General features: G+C 41.4%; 2 protein-coding genes across 2 annotated transcripts in view; both read right to left on the bottom strand.

Moving 5' to 3' along the window:
- rev3l (REV3 like, DNA directed polymerase zeta catalytic subunit) overlaps positions 1-14,630 on the bottom strand; it is a 63,432-nt gene extending 48,802 nt beyond the window's left edge. Inside the window, exon 1 of the mRNA XM_061091301.1 lies at positions 14,024-14,630. Coding sequence (XP_060947284.1) covers positions 14,024-14,162 — 139 coding nt within the window. The 5' untranslated portion in view covers positions 14,163-14,630. The remainder of the gene's footprint in view (positions 1-14,023) is intronic.
- Positions 14,631-20,098: 5,468 nt separating this feature from the next.
- traf3ip2a (TRAF3 interacting protein 2a) lies at positions 20,099-25,880 on the bottom strand. The gene is made up of 10 exons (XM_061091284.1): positions 25,796-25,880; positions 25,347-25,390; positions 24,774-25,250; positions 24,107-24,254; positions 23,815-23,990; positions 23,627-23,715; positions 23,471-23,539; positions 23,274-23,378; positions 21,229-21,303; positions 20,099-20,684 (listed from the first exon to the last, which is right to left on the bottom strand). Exons 2-10 carry the CDS (start codon positions 25,360-25,362, stop codon positions 20,538-20,540), a joined length of 1,302 nt encoding a protein of 433 aa, XP_060947267.1. The 5' UTR covers positions 25,363-25,390; positions 25,796-25,880; the 3' UTR covers positions 20,099-20,537.
- Between the last annotated feature and the right edge of the window lie 666 nt (positions 25,881-26,546).

Raw genomic sequence — 26,546 nt, 5'->3', positions numbered from 1 at the left:
GGTCTTCCTGCCGTTTATACTTTTTAAGATAACTGTATGTCTGCCTGGCTTGTGAGAACACAGCGCAGATGGTGGCAGCAGACTCCACAGATCTGGACTGGGTCAGTAATAATTCAAAGCAAGATAGGCAACTCATGCCATGGGACATGAAATTACACTAAAACCAGGAGAACAGAACAGAAACATCAAGAGCCTACAATCTGGGATATACAGGAATCACAAATGACAGTCCAATCAGACCAGACTTGATTTATGAAGCCGACTCTTGCTTACTCTTTTCCTCTCAAACAATGTCCCATAGATATAACTGTATAGTGCTTCCCCTTAGGTCTCTTTGCAGAGGAAAAAACACTATTCTCTCTACCTTCTAGTCTTCCATGCCATTTTTCAACCACTGACTCACCAGAGGGGACGGCGTTGTGGTACATAAGGCACTGCATTGGCTAAACCCCACCTCAGGAGACATTGCAACAGTGTGTGAGATGCATTATAGCAGACCCCAGTTATTAATTACTAAGTAATTATTTATATAATTAATTATAAACGATTAAATCAATTAGTTGTTGCAGCACTCCTGTTAGACTTTGAAAGATTTACCAAGTCAATGTAATACCATGCCATTTTTAATCAAAGCGTTTTTTTAGAAGGTTTCACATAATTTAAATCCGTCCAATAAAAAACATTTTTGCTTCAACAAAACAGTTGTTAATTAATCTGTCAAACATTCATCACAGTGCTCTTGACTAATTAGCCAATGCAAATAAAAACTTCAGCACATATGCCCTGATTCAGCAGCTGATTTGCCTTTAATATTCCTTTAACATAATTGAATGAACTGCCATAAAACCAATGTTTAGACAGTCCAAAAAGGTTTTTGGATACTGACATAGGAATACTTGTAAAGAGCAGCACTGCCACTTTTTAACTATAACAAGGACATAACATGACATTAGACATACAATGTGAGCAGCAAATTACAATGGATTGGATGGATTGTTTGTGAGGAAGCCAGTTCTAGGTTGTCATCTGGGGCTGAAATCATACTTTCATCTTCACTCATATCATACATGGTCTCTGGAATCTGACTGAGAACCATTTTGCGACAGAGAACTTTAATCCCTGTGGAGTAGATGGACACGAAGCTGAATAGGTTTTACACTTTTCTTCACTAGATCTGCTTAACACTGCATGGATATTGATATTACTTCTTTGCAGGGCCGATGTGAGATGGAAGAGCTTGATTCTCTTTCCAAAGGAAATCCCTGAGTCACTATAGCTGCTTTCAGACATGCAATGAACTCTGCAGTCCCTCCGTATTTTCTTCGGAGGAAGTGTATGTGCGGACCCAATGTCCAAGAGAGATACTCTGCAGTCTCTGTGGACTTTCTCCGCCTTGTCCTGTAGTATAAGGTCTGTAGAAATCCAGGAGAAGTCAATGTGTGAACACAACAGGGGATCCCCCACTGAATTCAACGCAAGCAAGTGTGCATGTTGATGATGCTTCTTATGCGCAACAGATGAAAAATTAAATGATGTGTTGTATATGTTTGAAAGGCAGACTGCAGGTGAACTCCATAGCCAATTCTCTGGATTTTACCAGCAGGTCATGTCTGAAAACTACTCTTTACCTATCTCTTTCTGCACTGATTGTGAGTGATTCATACCTTGTCTGCCCTTCGTATGACTCCTGCTTGGTGACTGGAGACCTGCAGGCTTTGATCTGTTTGACATGATACGATTGTTATACCTTCTTGTTCTTATATCGCATAAAGGTTGACTCAGCAGAAATGCTCTCTCAGCCCTGACCCGCTTTACTCATTTTGCTCTCACTCCTTCAAACCTAAGAGTTGCACAGTCCCCGGCTTACACTGTTGGCTGCTGACCAGCTCTGTTGTCACAGGAACTAAGCGACTTCCTCGAGGGCATATTAGCATTCCCTGCTCAGTGGGAGAGTATTAGTCAGCAGGTGAAATCTGAAAATATATAGTAGCCAAGTTAATGCTTTTGTATTTCAATGGAGAGTATACAAACGCATGCACCCCTACAGTATACAGTATGTAACAATATTTGTAACAACCACTAGGATGTTTTTTGCAGATTAAGTCCAGCTGCAGACTTTTGGCAAAGAAGAAAACAGGAGAGTGCCAATGTACCAAACTGGTTATGTAATATTGTCCTATGCTTTTAATTATGCTAATATTTTGGGAATACACAGAATAATTGTGCAACAATTAAAGGAAACCAGCTGCAGAGTAAAGAAGTATGATGCAAGGGATTGTTGGAGAGAGTAAAAAACATAGGCTTGTACTTCAGTGTGTGGACACAAGATAGAGACAGAAGACCAGAGAGAGCATGAGTGAGAGGAAACAATCTGAGAAAAGGAAGAGAAGAAAAAGCAAATGTCTAGGCCAGAGAAAGAGGACGAGTGAGCCACCATAGAAATCTACAGCACAGAAAAGAGCAGCCCATGCAGTGAGAGTGTAATTAGCAGTCTGAGAGTTTACAGGAAGAACCCTGTGAACTAGGACACTTCATTCCCATATAACCTCAGCCGACCGACTCCTCGGAGCAGAGAGGGAGGGAGGAAAAAAGCACAACTGTTGTGCTGAGTGCTGTGCAGAAATATGGGGAACATCAGCATAGGCCAAGCACAGCCCTCGGGCTGGCAGGGCCATGAGAGGAGGCACACACACTGGTGGAGGACTGAGTCCTGCAGACAAGGAAGAGAGAGTGTAGCAGACAGAGGAGGAGGGGCTGGAAACAGGAGGATAAGCAGGAGCCTAATTAAATAAGGCTGCACCAACATGCAATGTGGAATAATGAAATCCTTTCTAAACAAGTGGAGTGAAATCCAATTAGGCTGCAATACCAAAAGTACATTAAAGTATAGATTTAGGAATCTAGAGTCTGACTCACATCAAAACATATTGTTGTGAAGTGAAAAGGGTAAATGGACACCATGTATAGCTGCTTTCAGACATGCACTGAAGTCCGCAGTTCCTACATATTTTGGTAATCTGCTTAAGAGTGACAGAAAGAAAGACAGACAGAAAGAAAGATTAACAAATCCATCCAGAATAGAAGAGTACCCACACAACTTTCTGTGTTATGGCAGCACACAGCAGGAAAGCTTAACAGAAAAAAAAAACGTAGTGAATATAACATGGACTACCCCGGCCCCATTAAGGGTCTTAATTTGCCCTCACTAATGACTGCCACCATCCTAATGTTCAGGAATGCAAGTGAATGGGGGGTACAAGATAAGAAAAGGGTGCTGTGGAGGGCAGGGGGGATTTAGAAGAGTGTGGAGCTTTGAATTGAAGAGGACCGCGCAGAGGGATATGGGGGTATGAGGCCAAAGGCCAAACTAGCTCCACTTGTAAACACTCCCTCTCTCTGTGTGCGCTATGCAGCAGCTCCCCGCAGAGGCAGTCCAGGACAATGTGACTGTAGCTGAAGAGTGAGGGGGAGGAGGAGGGGAAACAGGGACATGGGGGGAGAGAGATGAAACAAGGTGCGTATTTGATTCAAGGGAAGAAAGTAAAAGCTGGTGATGGAACGACACATCATACAGATATCTGGCATTTGGAACATCTGTATCCGCCGATGCCTGCACATACAAGGTTGCTTAACAGCATCTTGTGGATAATAACTTGTAGACATTAGTTTCAATTTAAAGAAATAAGAGTGCACAGGGTGAACGCAAACTATTTAAAAATATAAATTAGTGTATGCTAAATTAATGTTACTCTGAATTCTCGTTTTTGTGTCTCATCTATTGTTATTTAACAGTATTTCATACATTTCCCATTGCCGCCCTGTTTTCTAAATATCATTAAATTAGCAACCATTTTGGTCGAGCAATGGTGAAAACCCTTGAAAGAGAAAGAGAGGCAAACAAAGTAATGCAGACGACAGGAGGAAAGTGAAGGCTGCATACAACAGAGGAGGAGAGAGGGAGAACACTGACAGCCATGGACTGTGACCAGCAGCGGGAGACCCTCAGGGTATCTGCAGTTACTGGGACACATGCAGGAATATCCTTGTTCCCACTCTCGCACGCATGCATGCATGCATGCAACTCTCTGTAGCTCATCACAAAAGCTGCTTTCATGCATGCACTGAACTCTGGATTAACTCCTGACATTCTCCAGAGTGGCTGCATGTGAGAATGGAAATGTCTGAGTGAGAGCCTCTGGACTTTCTCCAGAGTTTCTCGACCAACCCATACGGAAAATCTACATCAAGAGATCCTCCACGGGATTCATCGCCAGCGAGGGGGGTTCAAAAATACAAATAACTGAGGATGATAAAGAGGTGCTACACATGCACGTAGATGACAAAGAAGAAGATTTTTTGGTAATTAAAGGTTGATGTAGGCTGATGCAGGCGTTGATGTGCTGTGACGAAAAAAAGAATGTATTTAAATGATCCAACACTGATTATTTGATATTGATCAAAAGATATGACACCGCTTATGCAAACTTTCAGTTTCAGTGGCTCAAAGTAATCATTAAATCTCAGGTCTGTATGAGACAGCATTTCATTTTTAAAACATGCTACATCATGATGTAGACTGTGGATGAATACGGCAAGATGTGAGTCTTTGTGAAATGCAATACGTAAAACTCCTACCCCTCTCTGTGTGATACAACATTTAAAGTTAAATGTGCGATTCGGAAAGGTCCGCTTCCAAAAAGATCTCCTTCAATCACGGTTTACACTTTGTTTATTTAACAGCCTGCCCTGCTGCTAAAAAAATCCTAGAGGAAGCACTAGCTTGGAGGAGCAACCAAAATTCAAAGTGTATGTTAATGTAAAAAAAAATTCTCATACAGTAGCTCAGGAGCGGCTTTAATGTGTTGCTCTGAGCACTTTGTGCACTGATTTGGTGTCTGATCTTCGAAATGACAAGTGTACAGTACCTCCTGACAGCAAATTCTCCTCAGCAGTCCCTCATTACATAAAACTCTCCCATAGCAATCTTCCTTCACAATGGCAAATTCATTATGAAAGTAAACAGTTATTAAACCAGAAACTGTGGCATTTAGTTTTTTTCAGATTATTCTTGGCCATATAAGGATAAACTGCAAAAGAAAGGAGAACTACACTGAAGAGAAATGAGAATTAATGAATAATGAATGAATAGAGAAAACATTGAAATCCTGAGCCCTAAAAATCCTGACAGGACAGTGAGAGCTGTAGAGAGATGCTACAGATTTTATTATGAGTATGAAGAGCACTGGTTAGAGCCAAGTGGTTGCCACGGTGCAAAAATATGCCATTTGTACGTGTGTGTATGTTGGTGTGTGTTCAGACTTTCTCTTTGATAAAGGGGCAGCAGGAGATTTCCAAGCACTGCCTCTCAATGTAACACATGGACATCCTTGTAGATGCACCGAAACACACACTATGTTGCAGCAGGGACATAGCTGGGACTCCAGCAGATTTCAGTTGGAGAACAGAGCGGATCCAAATATACGGTAACTCCTTAAGGAATAAAAGGTGTTAGTTCTTCTGACAACAGAGGCGGTATAAGGAGGTGGTCGTAAAATGTCTCTAAAACATCAGGTCATAGTATGCAACCGGAGACATTCAGTTTTTAAGAGTCTGTGGCTGGTTACGCAGCAACAACAGCCAGCCCGCCGTCTATCTGCAGACACAAGCGTCTATTTTTAGAGCTGGGCTTCCAGAATTTCCCTCTTTATAATAAGCCTGCCCTCAAGCTGACTGTACAGGGATATTGAATTAAAATTTGATGACAGACCGTTTTCAGTTCCCACTTCAATCCCAGATTGAAATAGAACAGAGGCAGAAAGACTGTTGGTCCACAACCTTTAAAAAGGAAAAACAGACTTGGCACAGTTACAGGAATGAACTCACGTTAAGCAAATATGCGCTACAAACAATCCATCCAGAAAATTCTTGTAAAATCTCTATTTATTGTATTGTATTGAGACTTAAGAAGTGATTAAAATTTTCCCAGTAATGACTAATCAGTCCTTATATGAAGAGAACAAAACAACTAACTGCGTAAAACCAGAATTCGCCGGAAATCTTACAAATACTTACATTGCAATAGTGAATCAAAATCAATATCTACTATCTACTAATTTGACACACACACCAAGGGCAGTTTGGAGGACACTACTGGTTGAACTGACAATATCAGGGACAATCAAGCTCAAGTCCCTCTATTTTCATCTGACCAAATTAACACTGGTCCGACAATCGTTTGTGTTATGTTTAGAAAAGCGCTACATTCATTTGGGTTCACATAACCTTCCTCAGTGACTGAGTGAGGATGATTAGATATTGTGATTGGCCAGTGAGCCACTCCTCACACACATGCAGCATGCTCTTGTATGCATCCTGAAAGACAGAGTGACAAGACAAGATTTTTTTATCTTAAAACAGCCCACTGATGCAGCAGGATTTCCCCTGTGCTCCAATTTGATAGTTTATCTACACCAGTCGGGTCTGTTGTCAATTGGTACATCAGCTCTACAGTGAACGAACATTTTACCAATTTCACCAATTTGTAAGTCAAAGAAATAGAAGATCATTGCTTGACAGTAAACGTTGATATTGTGGTAGGTCACAATCAACATGAGGAACACAAACCTTTTTTTATTGCTATAGCTAAATACATACAGTAACAAAAAAAAACTGAAGTGCAATATGACACAAAGAAGCACAATGCTGAAGGATTTGTAGGTTCTTTGCCCTCATTTCTTCTCCCCCCTCTGACACTCTCACCTCTGCTACTGAATACTGGTCACTGTGGTCAGCTAAAGTCAGCTCCCCAGACTGCTTCTTCAGTCATTTAGACTCACAATGCTGAAAGCCGGGTAGAGTGGTATGCAAGAAATGATTACTCAACGAATTGCACCTTTTCTTTTAGTGTGCAAATCTGATATTATTACATTACATAAGATTATCAAAAGCATTATATTAGTCATGAATTTTCGAGATCACGATAAATTCCTATTATTTTTTAACGTTGTTATTTGTTGACACCTGGCACCAGCATTACGCACACAACACAAATCAAGTGGCACTCCCTAACTCAACAACTAACTTAAAATGTTAGCTACTACTTTCCCATAGCTTGAACTGAAACCATGAAAACGTATCACTTTTGGTCTATGTAATTAAAAGCCTTCAATCAGGTCTGATCTAGATCTATAGGACCAAAAAAACTATTTACCCTGCATGGGGAAAACCCTTTGAATTCTATTTTTAGACAACAGCACAGACAATTCAGTAGGTTTATGCACTAAAGCACAAGTACATTACTGAAATAACAGGAGTGCTGCTACTGAATCCTAATTTGCACCCCAATGTTACAGATGAAAAATTAAATCACTTTGTTTGTTTTTGTGTGTATGCACGCAAATGTGCACACCCACCACACACACTCACAAGCCTTATTAAAAACTGTGCTGAAAGGCACAGCGTGGCAGGTTTAAAGCTTTCTCCCATTTTCAAGCAGAGATTCAAGCCTTCTTCAGTCTGCCCAAATTCTTTCATTCTTTTTAGACAAGGTCTTAATCTGCCTTCTGCCTCTCTTGCAGCAACACCAGTGGCCCTGAGGAGACAGAGTGGGAAGTCTCCCTCTCTCATTATGAGAGTGGACAAAACAGGGCCCCTCATCTCTCTCTCTCTCTTTGTGGGGACAATGGGGCAGGAGGAGAGAGGTAGAGCCAACACTGAGCGTAGGACCTGAAATGACCCAACACCACGTGCCAACACAGGCCTCTCTCTTCAGACCACACAGAACCACATTACAGGACCCTGTTTTGGAAAACTAAGAGGTACTTCCAGAGTATACAACTTTACAGACACCAACCAACAGTGGCCCTCAGCGGGCCCCTGCATTGAACGGCACTTCACATCAAACACTGGCTTTTTAATACAGCTGCATAAAAAGACAAATAACTTCCTGTTAATCCCATTCCCTCTTCAGCAATAGGCATCCATCTCACCATGGAGATGGACTAAATCACATTACCTCATTGGCAAAGCCATCCGGAACACAGCTACTAGAGAACAACAACAATAACTCCTATAGGATCGGGGTTTGTCCTTTCTCTATCAAAATGATTAGGGTAAGGATGAAGTCGTTACAATATATTTACAGTTACACAACTTTGATGAAGACAATCGGAACACCTGTTCAGACACAAATTGTCACTCGCCCATGTCATTCTACTTATCTTATAAATGTCTGGAGGTGGGGTTTCTGGATTGCAAATGTTATTTGGTAGAATAAAAGGGGGGAGTGGAAACCACACCGAGCTGAAGCTGGCTGCGAGCACGGCTCCGATTCCGTCACCCATGTGGCATTGCTGCACTGACACTGGGTATGAATGCCAGCGGGCTGGCTGGTCTGATCTGACCCCATATGACCATTTACAGGGTTCAGGCCCATAACTGCTTTGCTTCTGCTGGCTGACCATGAGTCCAATGACACCGCCCACTCCTACGTAGGGGAGGGAGCTCTGTGTGTGGCTGGCCTATCAAGGAATGATGTGGACACAGCTATCCAATTAGGATTTCTATTCATCACAAGTTCAGACATTTTACTCTGATGTTACTTGTGCTTCTAAAAGTACATTATCCGTACCAGATACTTCATATCAACAAACATACATCTCTCTCCGTTGTGATATAATTAGAAACAAATTGAGCAGGGGTTAGGGGATGATAATTGAAACCAAGTAAAAGAGAGTGAGAAGAAAGTCAACAGTTAAGGGGCCAATAATCTTAATCCTAATGAGCCAAAGAGTGTGTTCTAGTCAACCCATTATCCTATTAATGGATCCAGGAGGAATTCCTTTAGATGGAATTAAAAGATCCCCTGGGGAGAGCTAAACCCGGGCGGGGGATTCAGTTTTACTTCTAACTCCACCTCACTTCTTGGCCCCCTCATTCAGGTCAATCTGTCATGCACTTCCTCCTTCTCTGCACACGCACGCACGCACGCACGCACGCACGCACGCACGCACGCACGCAAGGGACTACAACAGTGGGCCTCCTGTTGACACAGGGGCCCCCAGGGCCTTTCAAAGCATCTGGGCCAAGCTTGTCGGGTGGAGATCAATGCTGTCAAACCTCAAAAGGTTACAGACGCTTGGACAGCGATCCAGCGGCTGGCTGTTTGCCGCCCTGACAGTTTTTCTTTTTTTTAAATCACCGATAATTAAGGTTGGGAACTGAAACGCAGTTCCAAATTAGAACCGAATCCAAAATGCCAAGTACCGGGTACCCTTAAAATACATACAATTTTGGTTCTGCTTATCGGTTCCTAAGACAACATGGCAAAGCTGACATGCGATAAACGCTCAGAAGTGTGGCTTCACTTTAAAAAAGAGAGCGATGACAAGGCAAAGTGCAATGGATGAGGGATGTTCACCAAACATTTAAGGCAGCACAGCGGCAACGTGAAAGACTGTACAGCGATTAAATTCCTGTGGTCCACGAGTTCAAGTGTGTCATCTTCAGCTAGCGCTGGTAGCACCTCACTAGCACCTCCAGTAGAGCTAGGGAGAGCGATCAGCGACGGCAGCAACACACCAATCTCGCTGTCATTCAAGGGAAAGCTGACTAACATGACTTGAATGATTTGTCAGTTGGTTTCCTATAAATAAGACGTACAACAAGAAGCTGGTGGTTCAACTGCTACTGATTTCCACCGTGTTGTTATGGAATATATGAGATAAATATTCATCACAGATCTTAAAGTTGACAATTATTGATGTAACATTTGTTTACACTGACAATTAGAACATTTTCTTCTACTAAATATGCACAAACACAACTATGTGTTGTTAAGTTAATTTAAACACCAGTATTTTCAAGGCAAAAAGTTTCAACATTGCCTGTCTCAGTTACTACTAGTTTACACAGTTGGGTTAAACATGTCTGATAAGGCTCAGAGATGAGTTGTGTGGGTTTTCTTTTGTAATGTAGCCTTCTATCACTAGATATTAATACTGTTGCCCCGTTGTAACATGAACACAGCTACTATGCATCGGTCCAGTCCAATAAAGATATATTTGTAATCTAAACATTTGACATCTTTTTATTATCATTTTGGTATCGAAATGTACAGGAATCGATAAGCAGAATCGGTATCAGAATCAATACATTTCTCACGATACCCAACCTTACCGATGGTTAATAAGCATTAATCAGGTGTGCAATTTTCACAACAAGGAGGTATCTGTTTTTTTATCCTCCTCTCCGTGTGCTACTTCAGAGATGGGCATGCTTTTATAGGATGAGTGCAGCACAGGAAGACCAACCACTGAATTCTAACAAAGAGTGGGGGGGGGGGGGGGGGGGGAGCGTGGCATCGAATTACACAGGGCTGATTGGTGGGAGTGCGCACAGCTTAGGTCAGGAAAGGACAGGGAATATGAGGCCTGGGGTTGTAGCCAGAGCCACATGGTGCTCATGCACTGGCCGCTTAGATCAGGGTAAACACACTGCTGAGATAAAAGCCGGCACACATTGAGCAAAACTGCTCATGAACTCCTCCCTTCAAGCCAAACAATAAAAACACCATAAAGGCAAAAGGAAATATTAAAAAGTCACTCTTTCTAGCTGGGTGTGGCCTGATTCTGAGCTACAGAGAAACTGAAAAGGACAGAAAGAGATTCCTTTTGGCTTCAATGTATTCCAGATGGTGATGTAATTTTATATCTGAAAACGCTGAGCTAACTCGCCACAAGTGACACAAAAACGTAGAAAGAGGATAGTCAAACTGTGCAAACCTGCAGGGCTCCTACTACAGCAAACCAACTGCAGGCAGGCTTCTCTAATACTGGGACTCAAAACAACACCAACTCGGGTTCAAACCACAACAACAACTGTGTTTGTGTAAACTTTTTATCAGTGATAGCGTCAATGGGACATGTTTCAATGCCACATACCAGCAACAATAACTTATCACACGTGATGAGAGTTGTTGGCATCTGGACAATGTTCCAAATGAGAGCATTGTTATGACAATTATATGGAATAATAGGCGCCAAACCAAACTATAACACACAGACACATTCACATGTTAGAAGAGTCATCAACCCTCACCGGCTCACAGTAAATCCAGCTAGGGATCCCCAAAAGGGATTCTCCTGATTTTCTAAGAACTATATACTAGGAGGTCAGGCGGATCAGGTCTGTAGAAACTGTGGAGCGTCTCACCCAGACATTTGTGTTCAAATTACCTACTACGGAGAAAATACGAGTCCAGTGCATGTCTGAAAGCAGCTCTGGTGAAAGATCGTCTGGTGTGTATTTACAGTACTTTGAAATATCCAGACATGATATATTCCACAGTTGAAATGTTGGACTTTACTTTGAAAAATGTCTTAATCTATACAGTAAATATGTTTGATATTCAGTATGTAGGTAGTCAGAGAGGTCCTGAACACAGGCATATTTTTCTCTCTCTGAACTTATTGAGCAAAGTGTTTTTACAGTACTTTGAAGTATCCTTTATTGCTGGTCAGTCGTGTAGTATGAACTCACAACAACTACAAAACTCCCGATCACACAACAGGAAGTCATGTAGTTTCAACTGCACAGAAATCCACAGACTTTGAAAATTGTGTAGTGGAAATCTTTAGACTCGATCAGGAATAGAATGTGGGCTTCTATGGAATTGTTTCGAAAAAACTCAAACTCCTTGATGTCAGGAATAAATACCAAACGTGATGCATCACTGTAATTTGCATATGTTTGGGTTTTAGTCTATTGTTTAGAATATCAGAAAATGAAAGCTCAATTCACCTACGGCCCAGGGGGGTGCTTGAACACTTGTATTAAATACATCAGACAATCAATGTTTTATCAGTATAATTGAAGCAGCTTTCAAACATGAACTCCGGAGGATGCATGCAGCATTGGGTCTTTCTCCGGCTTTTGCCTTCCACACATGAACAACAGCAGGAGATTCACACCTCATTCAATTTCCTCATTTTTGATTCTGTTGCATGTTAGAAATGTCATTAATGCAGTCACTCACATGAATCCTGCCGAGGATCTCCTGCTGTCCTCTCACATGGGCTCTTCTGGACTTTCTGCAGGGTATTACTAGGGGGCCAGACGGAGAACCTCTGCATAAAGTCCGGAGGCTCTCCCATACACATCCCTTCAGAGAATGTTTGGAGGTTCTCCCGGGTTCAAGGCATGTGTGAAAGCAGCTAAAGATTACAATTTAAGACTGGAACCAGCAACTGTTTTGGGGGGTTTTGCTTGAAAAATGTATTGAAGAATTCATTGTTGTCCATGAATGTAACAAACTGAACAATTAATTGCACACTCTCTTGCAACACTATTGCTGGCACTGTCTTACAAGCTCAGGAAAGCGATTGAAACGAAATTGAAGGTTATTATTTAGATAATGCTTTTATATTTTGATGCTACTGATGTCAGTCATGCATTATAAAAATTTATTTAAGATCAGTGCACAATATACCTCCATGCCTGAGAGCCTAACTGCAGTGCTATGTTAATTAGGTTATATTGTGCTTGAATCAGTGCTGATGGATTGCTGTTTAGCATACGTTCACCTGACAGGATACCCAGACTGCATCTGCGTGTGTGCGTGTGCGTGTGTAGCCCCTTCACATCAACACAGCTGCATGTCAACTTGCAGGTTTATGACAGGACCAAATTAGACGTGACACCCTGACCCTAACCAAGGCTCACTGTCCTGCCTTTGTCTGCTCTAAAGCCTTTAATCCTCAATGAGGTGGATCCTTCTCTGCTGGGGGCTCCAGGTCGCCCTGCGGAAGAGCACTGACACAGTATGTGGGACAAGTTTGACTACCATTTTTTCATCACCAATGTGGTCTAACCCTGACAAAGTCCCCCGCAATGGTGCTTTCACCTGTCACAAAGGGTTAAAGAGGGGCAGGGCAATCGCAAGGGGATTTGGCTGGAATGCTAATGCAGAGCCATTGTGCAGGAAAAGATTCTATTGTTTTGCGGCATGGGAATTAAGGTATCCAGAGTGCTCAGAGGTAATGGCTTTATTAGAGAGCAGAGGATGGGCCAAAGCCCAAGAAAAAACACTGATCCATAGAAAATCAAACCTGTCTTTTGTTAGCAATTTGTACTGCAGCCATCCTTTCGAAATTAAATTTTTCAAGATGAGGATCTGGAAAAAAAGTGAGTCTGCATTGTGCTTTTCATTTTCACACGATGTAAGACGCTGTTCATCAAGAACGACTCTTTCTTATTTCCATCATGACGACTGTGCATGATGGCTCCTGCCTTTTCAGATTGCAATGTGTTCTCTAGAGCACATACTTTTACATAACCCCCCATTAGCCTCGTCCTCTGCTGCATATTTGCAATCCATGTCTTCTACTGTTTAAACTGCTTCACTAACAACATTTAAATGTGGTGATGACTGAAGTGTCATTTCATTGTTCTTTGGTCTATTCGTTTCCGTAAAAGTGGAAAAAGCCCGAAGAGGCGGCAGCATTGTCCAACCCGTGTCAACACTCCACAGGTTGCTTTCCGCAAAATATAAACATGCAAAGTGCGAGCTGTCCCTGAATGCCACATGTGGCAGCCCGTGGACGTGTGAAGTGGAGCCCCGGGAGCCCGAGCTGTGCGCCGCCACCGTGCCATGATGGAGCAGGACAGCGAAAACAAAGCCGAGCCGTGCGGGAGGGGAGGGGGAGCGGAGGAGGAGGAGGTCTCCCACCGCTGCAGAGCAACAGCGGTGCACGCCGCTGGTAGCGTGTGTCCGCCACAGACCGTGCACACAGACGTGTCAACACCCCGATCGTCTTCCTGATGCCGTCGTGTACAATCTGCCCGTCACGTTTCCTCCAAGCAACACAACGCATGCATGTGTGTGAATGTATGTGCATGTGTGCGAGCTCAAACTGCAGCCACTGCCGCGTGGTGCGGCGCTGGCAGCACAACAAGCAAATCCCCTTTAGTGTAGAGAGCACAGACACACACAGACACACACAGACGCAGCGGGCGGATGACTGACCTGCGGGTGTTGATCCGAAGATCCGCACCACCGGCACTTTCTTCACGTCGCTCTCCCTGAAGTCAGAGTAGCACACGTCCAGGTCCTTCACGGGTCTCGCCAGATAGAAGTCTGCGGTGACGATGCGCACCGCAAACATGACTGCCGCGTCCGTCAGAGAGGAGCCGAGCGACAGAGAAGCCAACAAACTCCTGTTAGGAGTCCATGCGATGCGGGCGGCTCGTCGGCCAGTCGGTACCAACCGAAGGGAGAGCTGTCAGCGGCGGGGAAACAACGACAAAGCGGCGGGGAAGCCCGACCGTGCCCCATGGAGGAAAAAAAAAACGAACAAAGATTCCCGTGGCTCCAGCCGCTGAAGTCAAACTGCGGCTGCGGAGAACTACACTCGACGGCGGCCGGTGAATGTCGGACGCTCCGCGGCTGCCGGGTCCATGTTGTACTAACTGTGGCTGTCCCGTGATTAGAGCTCTCTCTCAGCTGTTTTGGTTTCCAGCCAGGAAGACGTTCCCCGGGCTTCCGGTGTGTGGCGTTATCTTTCCGAATCACGTCCCAGAACTAGTCGCAGCCAGTCCCGTGTAATCAGACAGCCCCTCCGTTGTTTCTCCCTCCGCTTCCATAACAGGCTAACCCACATTAGCTAACCCGTGACAGATAGCAGGCGCGACACAACACACACGGATACTACATCCGGCTGCAGCTTTCAGAATAAAAGCAATGTTGAGGCGGCACGAGCTCACTGATTCAAGGCCCCCGTTTAGAAATAAGTGATTCATTTTCCAAGCTCACATCTGGTTCAGTTGTTAATGGGCAATAAACTTAGAGGCACAGTTGGTGGTTTTGTGGACGGAAGTGCCCACATATCAAGAGGTTCTTTACGGCACACTAATCATTTATAAGTTGTTTCTTTACTTTAAATTACTATTTGCTAGAACCAAAGGATGGAATAGCACTGTCGTTTACCACAAGCTGCATCTCAATATCCATAAGATGATACCGGTAAAAACTGAAAACATCCTGTTTGGTCCAACAATAAAGATTCAAGATTTATTGAAATATGTGATCAAAACAAGTAAGACACCAATAACAGTAACTACACAGACATTAGCAGTGGTAAAAGTATAAAAGGACAACAACACGTTAAGTGTTGTCATCCCACTAAAACCAAATTCATTTGATAACCTAATATCAATGACTGTGCATTGATTAAAATAACATAATGTGCACGCTGTGTCAGTTGAGCATCAAAACAATGGCTGGATCTTTGCTTTGGATTATGGTGAATTCAATAGAGCAGGTTTCCAAAGTGTTCAGGAGGACACATTTCCGACGATAGCCAAGGATTGTAAAACCTCTCACCTCCTAAACAAGAAGAAATCCGCTGGAAACAGTAAAAAAAAATGGAGGAAACTATTTTAGAGAGGGGGGAAATTGGAAGTGAACACGCATTGAAAATATGTTAAAATAAGGATGTTATTAGTTATAGAAAAATACAAATTGCAGCTCCCATACACAATGTCAATATAATACCTCTTTTGCAAGGCAGTCCTGGTCTAGATGGACAACAGTGACATAAAACACGTTTCTAATATAAATACAAGAAGGGAACATGTTCAAACCCACCAAATAGATAGAATCACAGATCAGATGAAAAAAAAACGTTTTCAGAAAGGAATAATGGATGATAAAAAAGCATGCATTAAAACCAATGATATTGTTGAAAAGTACATTTAAATAGTACCAAAAACAAACAGCTTTTAAAACACACACTTCCCTTAAGTGTCCATTAAACCACACTCAAAGCTCAATTATTGACCCTTATGATACTCTTCACATTATTTTAAATCCGCAAAGGAAATTAATGATCACACTTGACAAGCCACTTGTGTAATTTGACCCAAGTATTACATATAAATTACAATGTAAGCTCAGTGGGAGAAAACTTTCATAAATGGTAAGTAAGCAATGCTGCATGCTACTCACAGGGGTTAGAGTTTGGTTTGTAGGCTACTCCTTCAGTTCAGTGTGTCGACACGTAATTAATTATTATATTTATGCTTAATAATTGAATGATTTATTAATTAATTACTTAGAAAGTAGATCAAATATATGTTATTATTATATATATATATATGTGTGTATATATATATATATATATGTGTGTGTATATATACATAGTAGCCAATGTGATTTTGTGCTCCCTTGGGAAAGTATTTTCTTTTTTAAATACAAGAATACAGTTTTTAATTAATTATTATTTGTGTATTTTGGAGTTAATTTTGATATTCTTACGATTAGGGTACTTAGTATTTTAGTTTAAAGTACATTTGGATGTATCTTTGCCCACCTTTGGAGGACTCTTATTTTATAACTGAATACGTTTAAACATAGGAACCGGAAACTAGACCTTGGAACATTGAGAAGAGCTTGACAACCTTTCACCTTATTTGCCACTGCAGCATCAAAACCAGAATGAGACCCAGATCAAAGAGCTAGGAAACATAATTTTCATCTCTGGAGGTTTGTTAAGGACACGTTTTTTATTGGATAATATATTTCATGTGAGTGAGGAAAGATGTCCTCGTATGTTTCACACCCACAGCATCTCATACAAGGAAACATGCATAAAGACATTGCTAAAATATGTTTATAATATTTTAGGCCTCATCATAAATTCTATTAACAGCAATTGAATTGCTTTAGTACCACATACACACTGAAAATGCAAGGGAATATAATGCTGATATATAAAATTAAACTAAATCACCACAATGTACAGTGATATAAACAGAAAGTTGCCACAAGCTTACACTTATGTGTTGTAATTTATCAAATATTTATATTTTTTGTATATATTGAGTGATTTTTCAGGATAGCTGCTATTACTGAGATCTTAAGGACAATTTTAATATTATAGATAGCTGAACATGGTCTTCTGCAGCATGCTGATCTGACATCACCGAGGACATATTGTGAATTTAGGGGTTTTAATGACCTGTGGAGAAGTTGACATTTTCTGACACATTAACATGGTGGCCTCATTTAGTATTCTGTTTTATTAATGTATTTGACAGTTAATATACTTTAGACCGATATACTGAAACTATACTGTTTTTGTTTCGGTCTTAACATGGGAGTTAGAGCAAAATGTGGGGATATACTGTAACATTGTAGAAAACAGAAACATAGAAAATGTGATCAAGACCAAATGCAGATTCGTATTTCTTAGGGTGAAGTGCCTCAATAGGAATTTGGACCCGTGAGTTCAGCGGTGCCAAAATAGGGAAATACTGGTTTTGACTTTTGGATTCAATTAATTGTTTCATTACAAGAGATCAATCAAAAATATCTTCCAAACTGAAACCCAATCTGAAACCCTTTGAAATTAAAGGTTTATTTTGCCTCTTAATCTTTTAGACTTTCATATGTACGTGTAGGCTGGTGTATTTTATGATGCCCACCCCCCTACAAGTCATCAGAGCTGCTCAGTATTCCAGTCACTTTCCGGTAATAGCCTTTCCATGGCAGGCATCAGTAGTAGATGTGCTGAGCTCGCTGCTCTCTCTCCTGCACTGAAAGAGCCATAACGCTCTTTGAACAGCTGGCTCAGTCTGGTTCATACTCAGGACATGGCTGCCATCGACTTCCCAGATGATGAAAAACATTTCATTTGCATTTAATCTCAATGGGGACGGAGCCTCTGTCTGCTGTAGTGTAGCTGACCTTGAGTTAGAGCCTGGCCCTCTTAATTAACCAATCAGCAGGCATCCGCTTGCATTTGCCAGCAACACGAACAAGACCTATGAGCATATGGAGAAATATTATAGATGTATACATTTGTAAGGCAGTTGGTGGGAGCATTACAGTACAGTGAGTGTATATACATTTTAAGCATGGTTGGCCACAGTCTGAGCAGAGCCTCAAACAGTGATGGCGTAAGTTCCACGTTGTACTCACTGCCAATCACAAAACAATTGTTCTAGTGTGTTCTAAAATTCAGACATCAGCAATTTACCCCATGCCATTCAAATCTGCACCTAGACGCAGAACATGGCTCTGATCCCAAACTACTAAAGGGGAACTATTGTGACAGTGCACAAAGAATTCTGTTCAACAGTTGAAATTGAGAAATGTACCAGTAAGACTTATTTTCCATGGAACACATATGTGACTTGTGACGAGGTCATTGGGATTAACAAGTATGTGCATGGACTCTAGTAATTTGCCTCACGATATGTCACCTGTCAGGGTGGGCTGGGGCTGACAAGCTTGAATATGAAGAGTTAGAAAGAAGGAAATTACCAGACCTCTGTGGCCCACTCCTTATCTCTCACTACCAGCATAACGCATGTCAGTGGGTGACTTTTACTGTGAGTAAATAACAGGAAAAGGAAGAAGAATGCGTCGAATAAATTATTTGCATCGTAATTAATTCTTTACCTGCTGGTGTTTGCATCGCTGTCATGAGAATGACTTGAAATATTAACTTTGATGAAGACCATGAGATGCAGTCAAAGCTGCTACCTAAGTGGAAAACAAACATAGTCATATTTTTTTCTGTCTCTGAACTCAAACATCGACTTTCATGTTCAGCATAAAATGGTTTTGGTAGTTAAATGTTTTATTTTTCGACCCATCACTCTGTAGGATACATGCAACCAGAATAATACTAGTGAGGAAAATACTGAAACAAAAAATGTATCAATAAAACTCTTAATTTAGGCGGATTTCAGTGGATGTTTAACGTCCTTTTGGAACCTGAAAAGACTCATGTTAGTTTTTAGATAGTTGGGGTGGAAATGTAGTACGAAATCAGGAAAAACCCAAAGTCAGGATAGGACAAGAGCTCCTCTCTTTAGACATGAATCAAGGTTGTTTTAGTTGCGTAATGCCACTTCAATAGACTGATGCACGTTGTATAGGAAATCATAAAATGAGTCAGTGCAGGGAGTGTGTGTTCAAGGAACAGAGTAGATGAAATAGGGGATCCAGGCCTTGTTGAGGAAATATCTGTGTCTGGTTGCTCTGGACTCACCAGATAAGGCTGAGTTGGGTGGCCCACCAGTCCCAGGATAATAACAATCATCTGATTTATTGGACCTGGCAGAGAAAGTGTTTACATACATCACTGGAATCCCTTTCACACACACACTGACTGGAGCAAATCATTTTTGGCAGGTTTGGTAAACCGACTGAACAGGTCTGTGCACATGGGGTAAAAGAAAAGATGAAGTACAGAGCAAAACATGGCCCTACCATCAGCTGTTTCCGTTACCTTGTGTGCTGTGCCCCACCATCACATCCTCTGATCCAAAGTAAGACCATACTAAAACATCAGTAATAGACGCTTAAGCTAAATGTTTAATGAGAGCTGTTGCACGAAGTCACAAACGCTTGGGAGTGTTTTCATTTTGTGGAACATGCTGCCACCTTCTGGTTAAACACGTGCTTCACCAATACACACTGATTCGCTGTGGGGTAGGGCACTTGAACAATTTGAAGCTTTATATATGTTTATCATTTGATTAAAATAAAGACGATATCATGAATTGATAACATAAATTAGCAACAATGCATTTAAAAACAGTACGATAGTTTGAATAAAGATGGCTACATTCATTTATATTTTTTACTAACACTGCATCTAATGACTCAATATAATGAGAAAGGAGTCTTGAGAAATGATGAACCAACAGAAAAATATATTTAACATTTACTTTGTTTCGTCATTCGTTATTTAATCTAACCTACGACTATTGGACTTGCATTTGTCAGGTTGCCAGAAAAACATCTCTAAATTATGCACATTTAGCTTTTTGTCTGTTTTGTTTTTGTTTTGTCCTTAAGTTAAGCAATATAATAACAGTAGTAATAACACTAACGATAAGGACGAGGATCATTATTATTATTATATAGTAGTCCTATGTCAGATCTTGTGTTTACAGGTTGTTCCACTGCCCGCAAGATGGCTAAAGACTGAACAAATTAAAGCCTGTCAGCCCCTACAACAAACTGCCCAATCATACACATCAGAGCAGCTTTTCAATACATATAAATGAATGTGCATGTTGTCTTGTATATTTATTTTTTATTAAAGAAGGATTTAAAATTGTACATGAGAACACAGTCTGCACTTTCTTTTAGGAAGTAAGAGAATATAACAGATAATATCTAATACACACAAACCATTTCTCCTTGGCCTCCTGCTCATTATATAAAGATGAAGGTTCTAATGGAAAATAACAGAGAGAAAATTATGTTCTCAGTCAAATTAAAACATGATTTTTGATACATGATATGTTGTGAGTTAGTTCTCATTTCAGATGTTATCATCGAAGATGTCGAATGAAAGGTCTTCTGAAAACAAATGACAAAGGGTAAAGGCTGTACAGCTCATCTGTTGCTGGAGTAACAGTCTTCATCGAAGCATGAGTCACACTTACAGAGTGGTGGGCTTCTGACAAAATAAACTGTGTCATTTAAATGTGCTCCTGTATATCCCACTTTTCAGTTTGTCTCAGAGGGGCCGGACAGTGAGGGTGAGGTCACACCCCCGCTGTGGGATGATGTAGCGCTCCTCCCTGAGCAGGCGAAGCAGCAGGTCCTGTGTGTCCTGGGGCCAGCGGTAGATCCTGGTGCTCTGGAGCCAGTTGGGGACATGTCTCTGTGACACAGAATAAGCCCAGAAAAATCTCTTTTACATGATCAGTTTGACATACCCCTCACCGTTTACCTGTAGGTCTTCCAATCCATGTTTGATGTCATTTCTTACATTCATTATTTCTGTTATTTGCTGTGCTATAGCCACATCATGCAAGTTTTATTTGGGCTGTCCAGAATGAGAAGATGCATTCTTTTTGCAAAGTGAGCGAGTACTATAAACATTATTTCCAGTTAGGAGGAAAGTGTTTTGAGCTTAGATTTTGTTTGAATTATATACTGGACTTCCATACTCTTGTATGTATAAGTATGTGAAGTGACCCTTGTGTGTCCACTTAACAGAAGGTCAATTGTTCAACCTGCATGCCAAAGTGTCCATGGGCAGAATATGGAACCACAAATGGCCCCCAACAACTGGGCTGGTGGTGTGTGAGTGATGTCTGATCAAGAAGGTGCTGCACATAGATGCACGTAGAGTGGTCATCAACACTAGAAAATTGCTAGATAAACACAGACCAATTACTTTTTACCACATTGCTTATCCATACCTTGGTTGCATTAGGAAACAGGACAGGTACCAGTCTGAAGTTCAGGCAGCCTTGTTGGATGAACTCATTTTGGATCTGTGCCATTAGCGAAAGAGGATATTCAGTGTTCATAGAGCTGTACCACCGTAAAGTGTTTCAATTAATAAAACAGGCAACAAAATCAATGTTCGCTCCTTCTATGAGCTGAATGAGAGCCACTGTGGCCTTCACATTATCCACTGAAGCATTCTTTATTGTCTGAGAAATGTAATAATGCTGGCCATCATAGCCTAAAGATCTCATAGTACCACATTAGACCACTAGAGCACTGTGCTCCCAGAACTCAGGCTTACTTGTCCTCCCTAAAGTCTCTTAAGGAAGAGTAGGAGCCAGAGCTTTCAGCTGTCAAGCTCCTCTCCTGTGGAATCATCTCCCAGTTTCAGTTCAGGAGGCAGACACCATCTTTGTCGTCTACATATACATATACAATTGTCCCTTTTAGCTCTGTCAGTCTTTTTCTTTTGAATAAATACTTTCCTTGCCTCTCCATCTATGGATTGGACTGTCTTTTCTTGTGAATTTTGCTAATGTTATTATTTTGTTGACGTGCTCTGTTTCACACAGCGTCTATTTCACTTCTGTTGTCCAGGAAGAGGGATTCTTCACATGCGACTCTCTCTGATGTGTTTTTCCTGTTTTAGGAAAAGATTTATGGTGGGTTTCCCTCACTCTAGCTGAGGGTTAAGGACAGAGGATGTTGCACCTTATGCCGTAAATTGGGATTTGTGAATATGGTCTATCTATATAAAATTTGATTGATTGGTTGGCCGACAGTTGTGAAAGTGACGTTCATTTTCTCTTCCGATAACAATAAGATGCATCATCAACGGACAACAGGACTAGCAGACAGACTTGGACTAAGCAGCGTAGAGCTGTGAAAGCCTTACAGACAGTTTCAGCACCTGTGACTAGGGTTGCAAAGGGGTGGACAGTTTCCAGTAAATTTCCGGAAACTTTCTGGAAACTTTCCACGGGAATATTAAGCACGGGAATTTTGGGAATTTTGAAAAAAAAAAAAAATATGCAAATTAAACGCTGAGCAATAAAAACATCATTCAAAACTCTATTTTAAAGATGTATGGAATGAAGCACACGCTGCACGTTAAATTTCAACCCTCCACTGTGCATTCTTCCATCACATGCACAGATAAGTCCCAGCATCCTTCACTCTACAGCACTATTGAGGCCTGCTGTAGTGTGCAGGACTAGTCAGGTAAGTTTCAATGATATTACTGGGGAAAATATGTTAGCATGCTGATTGAGGATTGTTCATCTGTTCATCTAGCCTATTACCATTCATTTATCCATCAATTGTAAATTATTTTTACAGACGATTCCAATTGTTTGGCTAACTATTTATATCTCTGGCATTGCATGAGTATTTTTTTACAAACTTTTATCTCATCTTATTCTAAAGAACAATGCCATGTGCACTATCTCATGTGTGGAGACATTTCACCCCATCCAATGTAGAAGGAAAGCCTGTGTACATTTGCAAATACTGTGCAAAGACCTATGTTAAGAATGACACAAAGATGCAGAAGCATATAGTCAAGTGCCCAAAGTTTCCCCAGGGCTCAAATCAGCCTATGACACAACAAAATGTTTATATTTATGTCTGTATATGACAAGGTAAATACAGTTAGTATAAATTACCCACAACATTTCCAGTTAATTCCCATTAATTCCTGTTAATTCCCGTATATTCCCGTTAATTCCTGTATATTCCCGTTAATTCCCGTTAATTCCCATGGAAAGTTTCCAACTTTGAAAATTCCCGGAATTTTGCAACCCTACCTGTGACACACTAACACTGTGGGACTGTGAGTGAGGGGACACTGGGTGGAGCTGGGGAAGGAAATGTCCTGTTTTCAAGTCCAAGGAGCCATTTCCTCATTCCACTCTCCCACTAGGGAGGAGGGAGTGTAATGACAGGATCCGACCACATGTGGGGATGTTGCAAGCAAATATTTTTAGTATTTGACAGATGAAGATTAAGCGCTTACCTGATTGTGAATGTATTTAGTGTGCAGCCCATGGTCATCATCTCCATCTCCCTCCACGTCCTCTTTGTACTTGGGGCTGATTACCACAATGATGAGCACTGATTTCTGTAAGAAAGCATTATCTCATTGTCAGATTTAGCAGAAGACTACATTATGAATTGATTTATTATCTGCTCAAGTTTAACGGTCAGACTTACGTCATTCAAATGTCTGTCCATCCATTTTGTGATGCCCATTCTCCTGATTGGATTATCAAAGATGTCAATCTAATCGGAGATTCAGAAGCAGTGTGTGAGTATTTGTATGGAAAATCACCAGGAAGCAGAGGTGATGGGTGAAATGAATGTACTTACTGCTGGTTTGAATCCCTGATCAGTCAGAAACTTGGTAAAAACAATAATTTCGTTGGCTGTGTCCACTGAATACGTGATGAAAACACTCCCTGTAGATCAGTGAAACATCCTTAGCACATACATCCTTTAGGTTAAGTGGGAGAAATATCACAACCACATGTTAATGAGGGGACCTGGATGTGACTTACTACACTCCTCAGGCAGGCTAATGGTCTTCCTGATTTCCCCTGTGAAAGCTGCTGGATCTGGTCGCAATGAGCAGTTCACGCTGACCTCATGCATCACATCTCTAGGAAGCGCCTTGCTCTGAGGCGATGAGGCATTTGGAGCATCTTTAGGTTGTTGCCTTTTTTGGGAGACTCTCCTGCGAAAGGAATGAACAAGACACATTTCGAGAGTGATTCATGTGAAAAGTTTTGTCTGAATCAATCCTGAAATATTGGATAATCATGACAAAAAGGACAGGACCTGCTCTCCTACCAGGGCTGTTGGTGGTCTTGAGGCTCGTGGTGTGGATCTCCTGGGTGGCCATGCTTATAATGACAAGAACGATTATTGTGATGGCGCAGGTCTCTCTGAGGACAACAAGCACAATTTCTGGGAAAATTCCCCTGCTTTGGATTGGGGCCTGCAGAGAAACATTGGAGTGCAGACATGATTTACTAGTTGGCACCAACACAATGAACAGCAGCCAGATGAGAACAGGGCTGTCATGATTACCAGATCTGTAAAGAATCTAATTCTTTTTAAGTAAAGTCAATTTAACAGCAGAATTGGGTCGGTGTAGCCTGCAGTTAATATTACTCATGATTATCAATATTTTAAAAAACACCATTTTATATTTTTGGTATACTCTTAGGATATTATGTAGCCTTCTTCGAATGACACTGGCTATTTGATAATTGCCATGGGACAGTAGAAGTCTCTACTGAGACTGGCAGAGGAAATTATTTTAGGGTGAACAGCTCATTAAGACAGTGAGACCCCCCGATTTAAAAGCAAAGGAAACATGAGGTATACAGTACACAAGGAAGTAATGCACTTGACGACAGACACAGCCATAGCTGTTAGATATATATATCCTTTTAGAATCAGATTGTCATACATTTAAAAAAAATCATGATTCTATTGATAACCAAACACTTACACTGAGCAGGGTATTGTGATTGGACATAGGAGGTGGAGTTATTGTTAGACATGAGTGGAAGAGGGGCCTCCAAGCATTCTGCCTCCTCAACAGAGAGGTCCTGTGGCCAGTTTGAAGGGCCTGCAAAGCCTCTACTGTGCTGCCATTCATAGAGTGTCCCCTGTTCTCTGAGGCCATGAGGCCAAACGTCTGCAGGTTGGGGGGGTCTCATGTGTCTGAAGTGTGTTTGGGGTATAAAGCTAGGTTCCGGGGAAGCACGGCAGGCGGCTCTGGATTCTTGCTGGAAGCGGCTCTCGGGGACTGTCCTTTCTCCGGCATCATATTCTCCAGGTGTTTCACAGCCATGGTCCTGTGGCCTTCTGCTGGTCTCTACATGTCCACTACACTGGTTACAAGGAGGAGGCCAGACCAAGTCCAGAGTGGAGGACGACATGCTCTCATCGGTCTCAACAGGAACACTCTGATGAGGGCAAGGTCCTGACAACAGGAGCGAACAAGAAAACAGGTTTGCACTCACATGACATGTGAATAAAGTGGACAGATGTATGAGTCAGAGCAGCTTTTGTTTCCTACCTTCAAACGAGTCCATTTTTACAGATCATAAGTGTCTGCTGTCCCTGGTTATAGTGAAAATGAAAACAGTGTTTAAAGAATTCAATACTGCACAAGTGCTTAAAGAGACACGCACACGGCACAAAGACAACTTTAGTTTCAGTCAAGAGATTCACAGTACACTTGTAACAACAAAGCCACACCTAACAGATCAACGATGAGGAAAGATAAGTAAATAACAGATTGAGTATAATAATTAACCGAATAACGAGACATAAACTGCTAGTTCCTCTCTCTATCTTAGGGTGTAACATATCAACTCGATACCGGCAAACAAGTACAAAGGTCAAAATCACTTAGAGTATGTCGAGTACATCTTCTAAAAAACATCTCCAAAGTTTCCAGGAAATTTCCCCCTGTAAATTCACATACAAAGAATAAAGTAAACTTCATAAACTGCGCACACCTACCTTTTCATAGAACGTCTTATCCCTCAGCCACAGCACAAACCTGTTCTGCAGCAATCAGGAAACCTTCCCACTGCTTGTCCTTTTCTGTTTTTTGCAAAGCTCACAAGCCTCGTGACCCATTTATGTAAATAATGCGGGGCATGAGACTGCAGCGTCCAATCAGGTTGTTTCTTCACCAGGAGCATTGTGCAGCCAGCCAGGTTGAACTGTTATCATGATTTGAAATGTGTCAGGCTTCACTCTCAACCAACCCTTGAAAAAGACAACATCCTCAAGCAGTAACTTAAAATAAGACGACTAGTAAACAACTCACTTGATATGTACATGAATATAATTTACACATTTATTCAAATTTTACAAACAAATGACGTAACAAGTGACAATACTTCTGAACTTCATCAGTTTTGGATTAACAGTGAAACATTATCAAAACTAATAGGCAACTTGTTTTATGACACTGCCACACAGGACCTACATGACTAGGTAATACAATTAAATACCAAAGACTTACATCCTATGACTTTTATGGATTTTTACTTGATCACATCTATTGTTACAATGAGTGCGTATTTCATGCATTTATTTCATGCATGTGTTTAGTATAATCTACTAGACAAAGAGTCTATGGTCAGGTCTGTGAGTTTGAAGGTGGACACACTAGTCACAAGTCAACACAGCCTGCTAACCTCATGGTATAACATTATTACCATCTTATAGTGCATGCAAACATTAATCATCACAAAAACTACAG

The sequence above is a fragment of the Limanda limanda genome, chromosome 18 (assembly GCF_963576545.1).
Source record: "Limanda limanda chromosome 18, fLimLim1.1, whole genome shotgun sequence".
Classification (NCBI taxonomy): domain Eukaryota; kingdom Metazoa; phylum Chordata; class Actinopteri; order Pleuronectiformes; family Pleuronectidae; genus Limanda; species Limanda limanda.
This window is presented reverse-complemented; position numbering and strand designations above follow the sequence as displayed.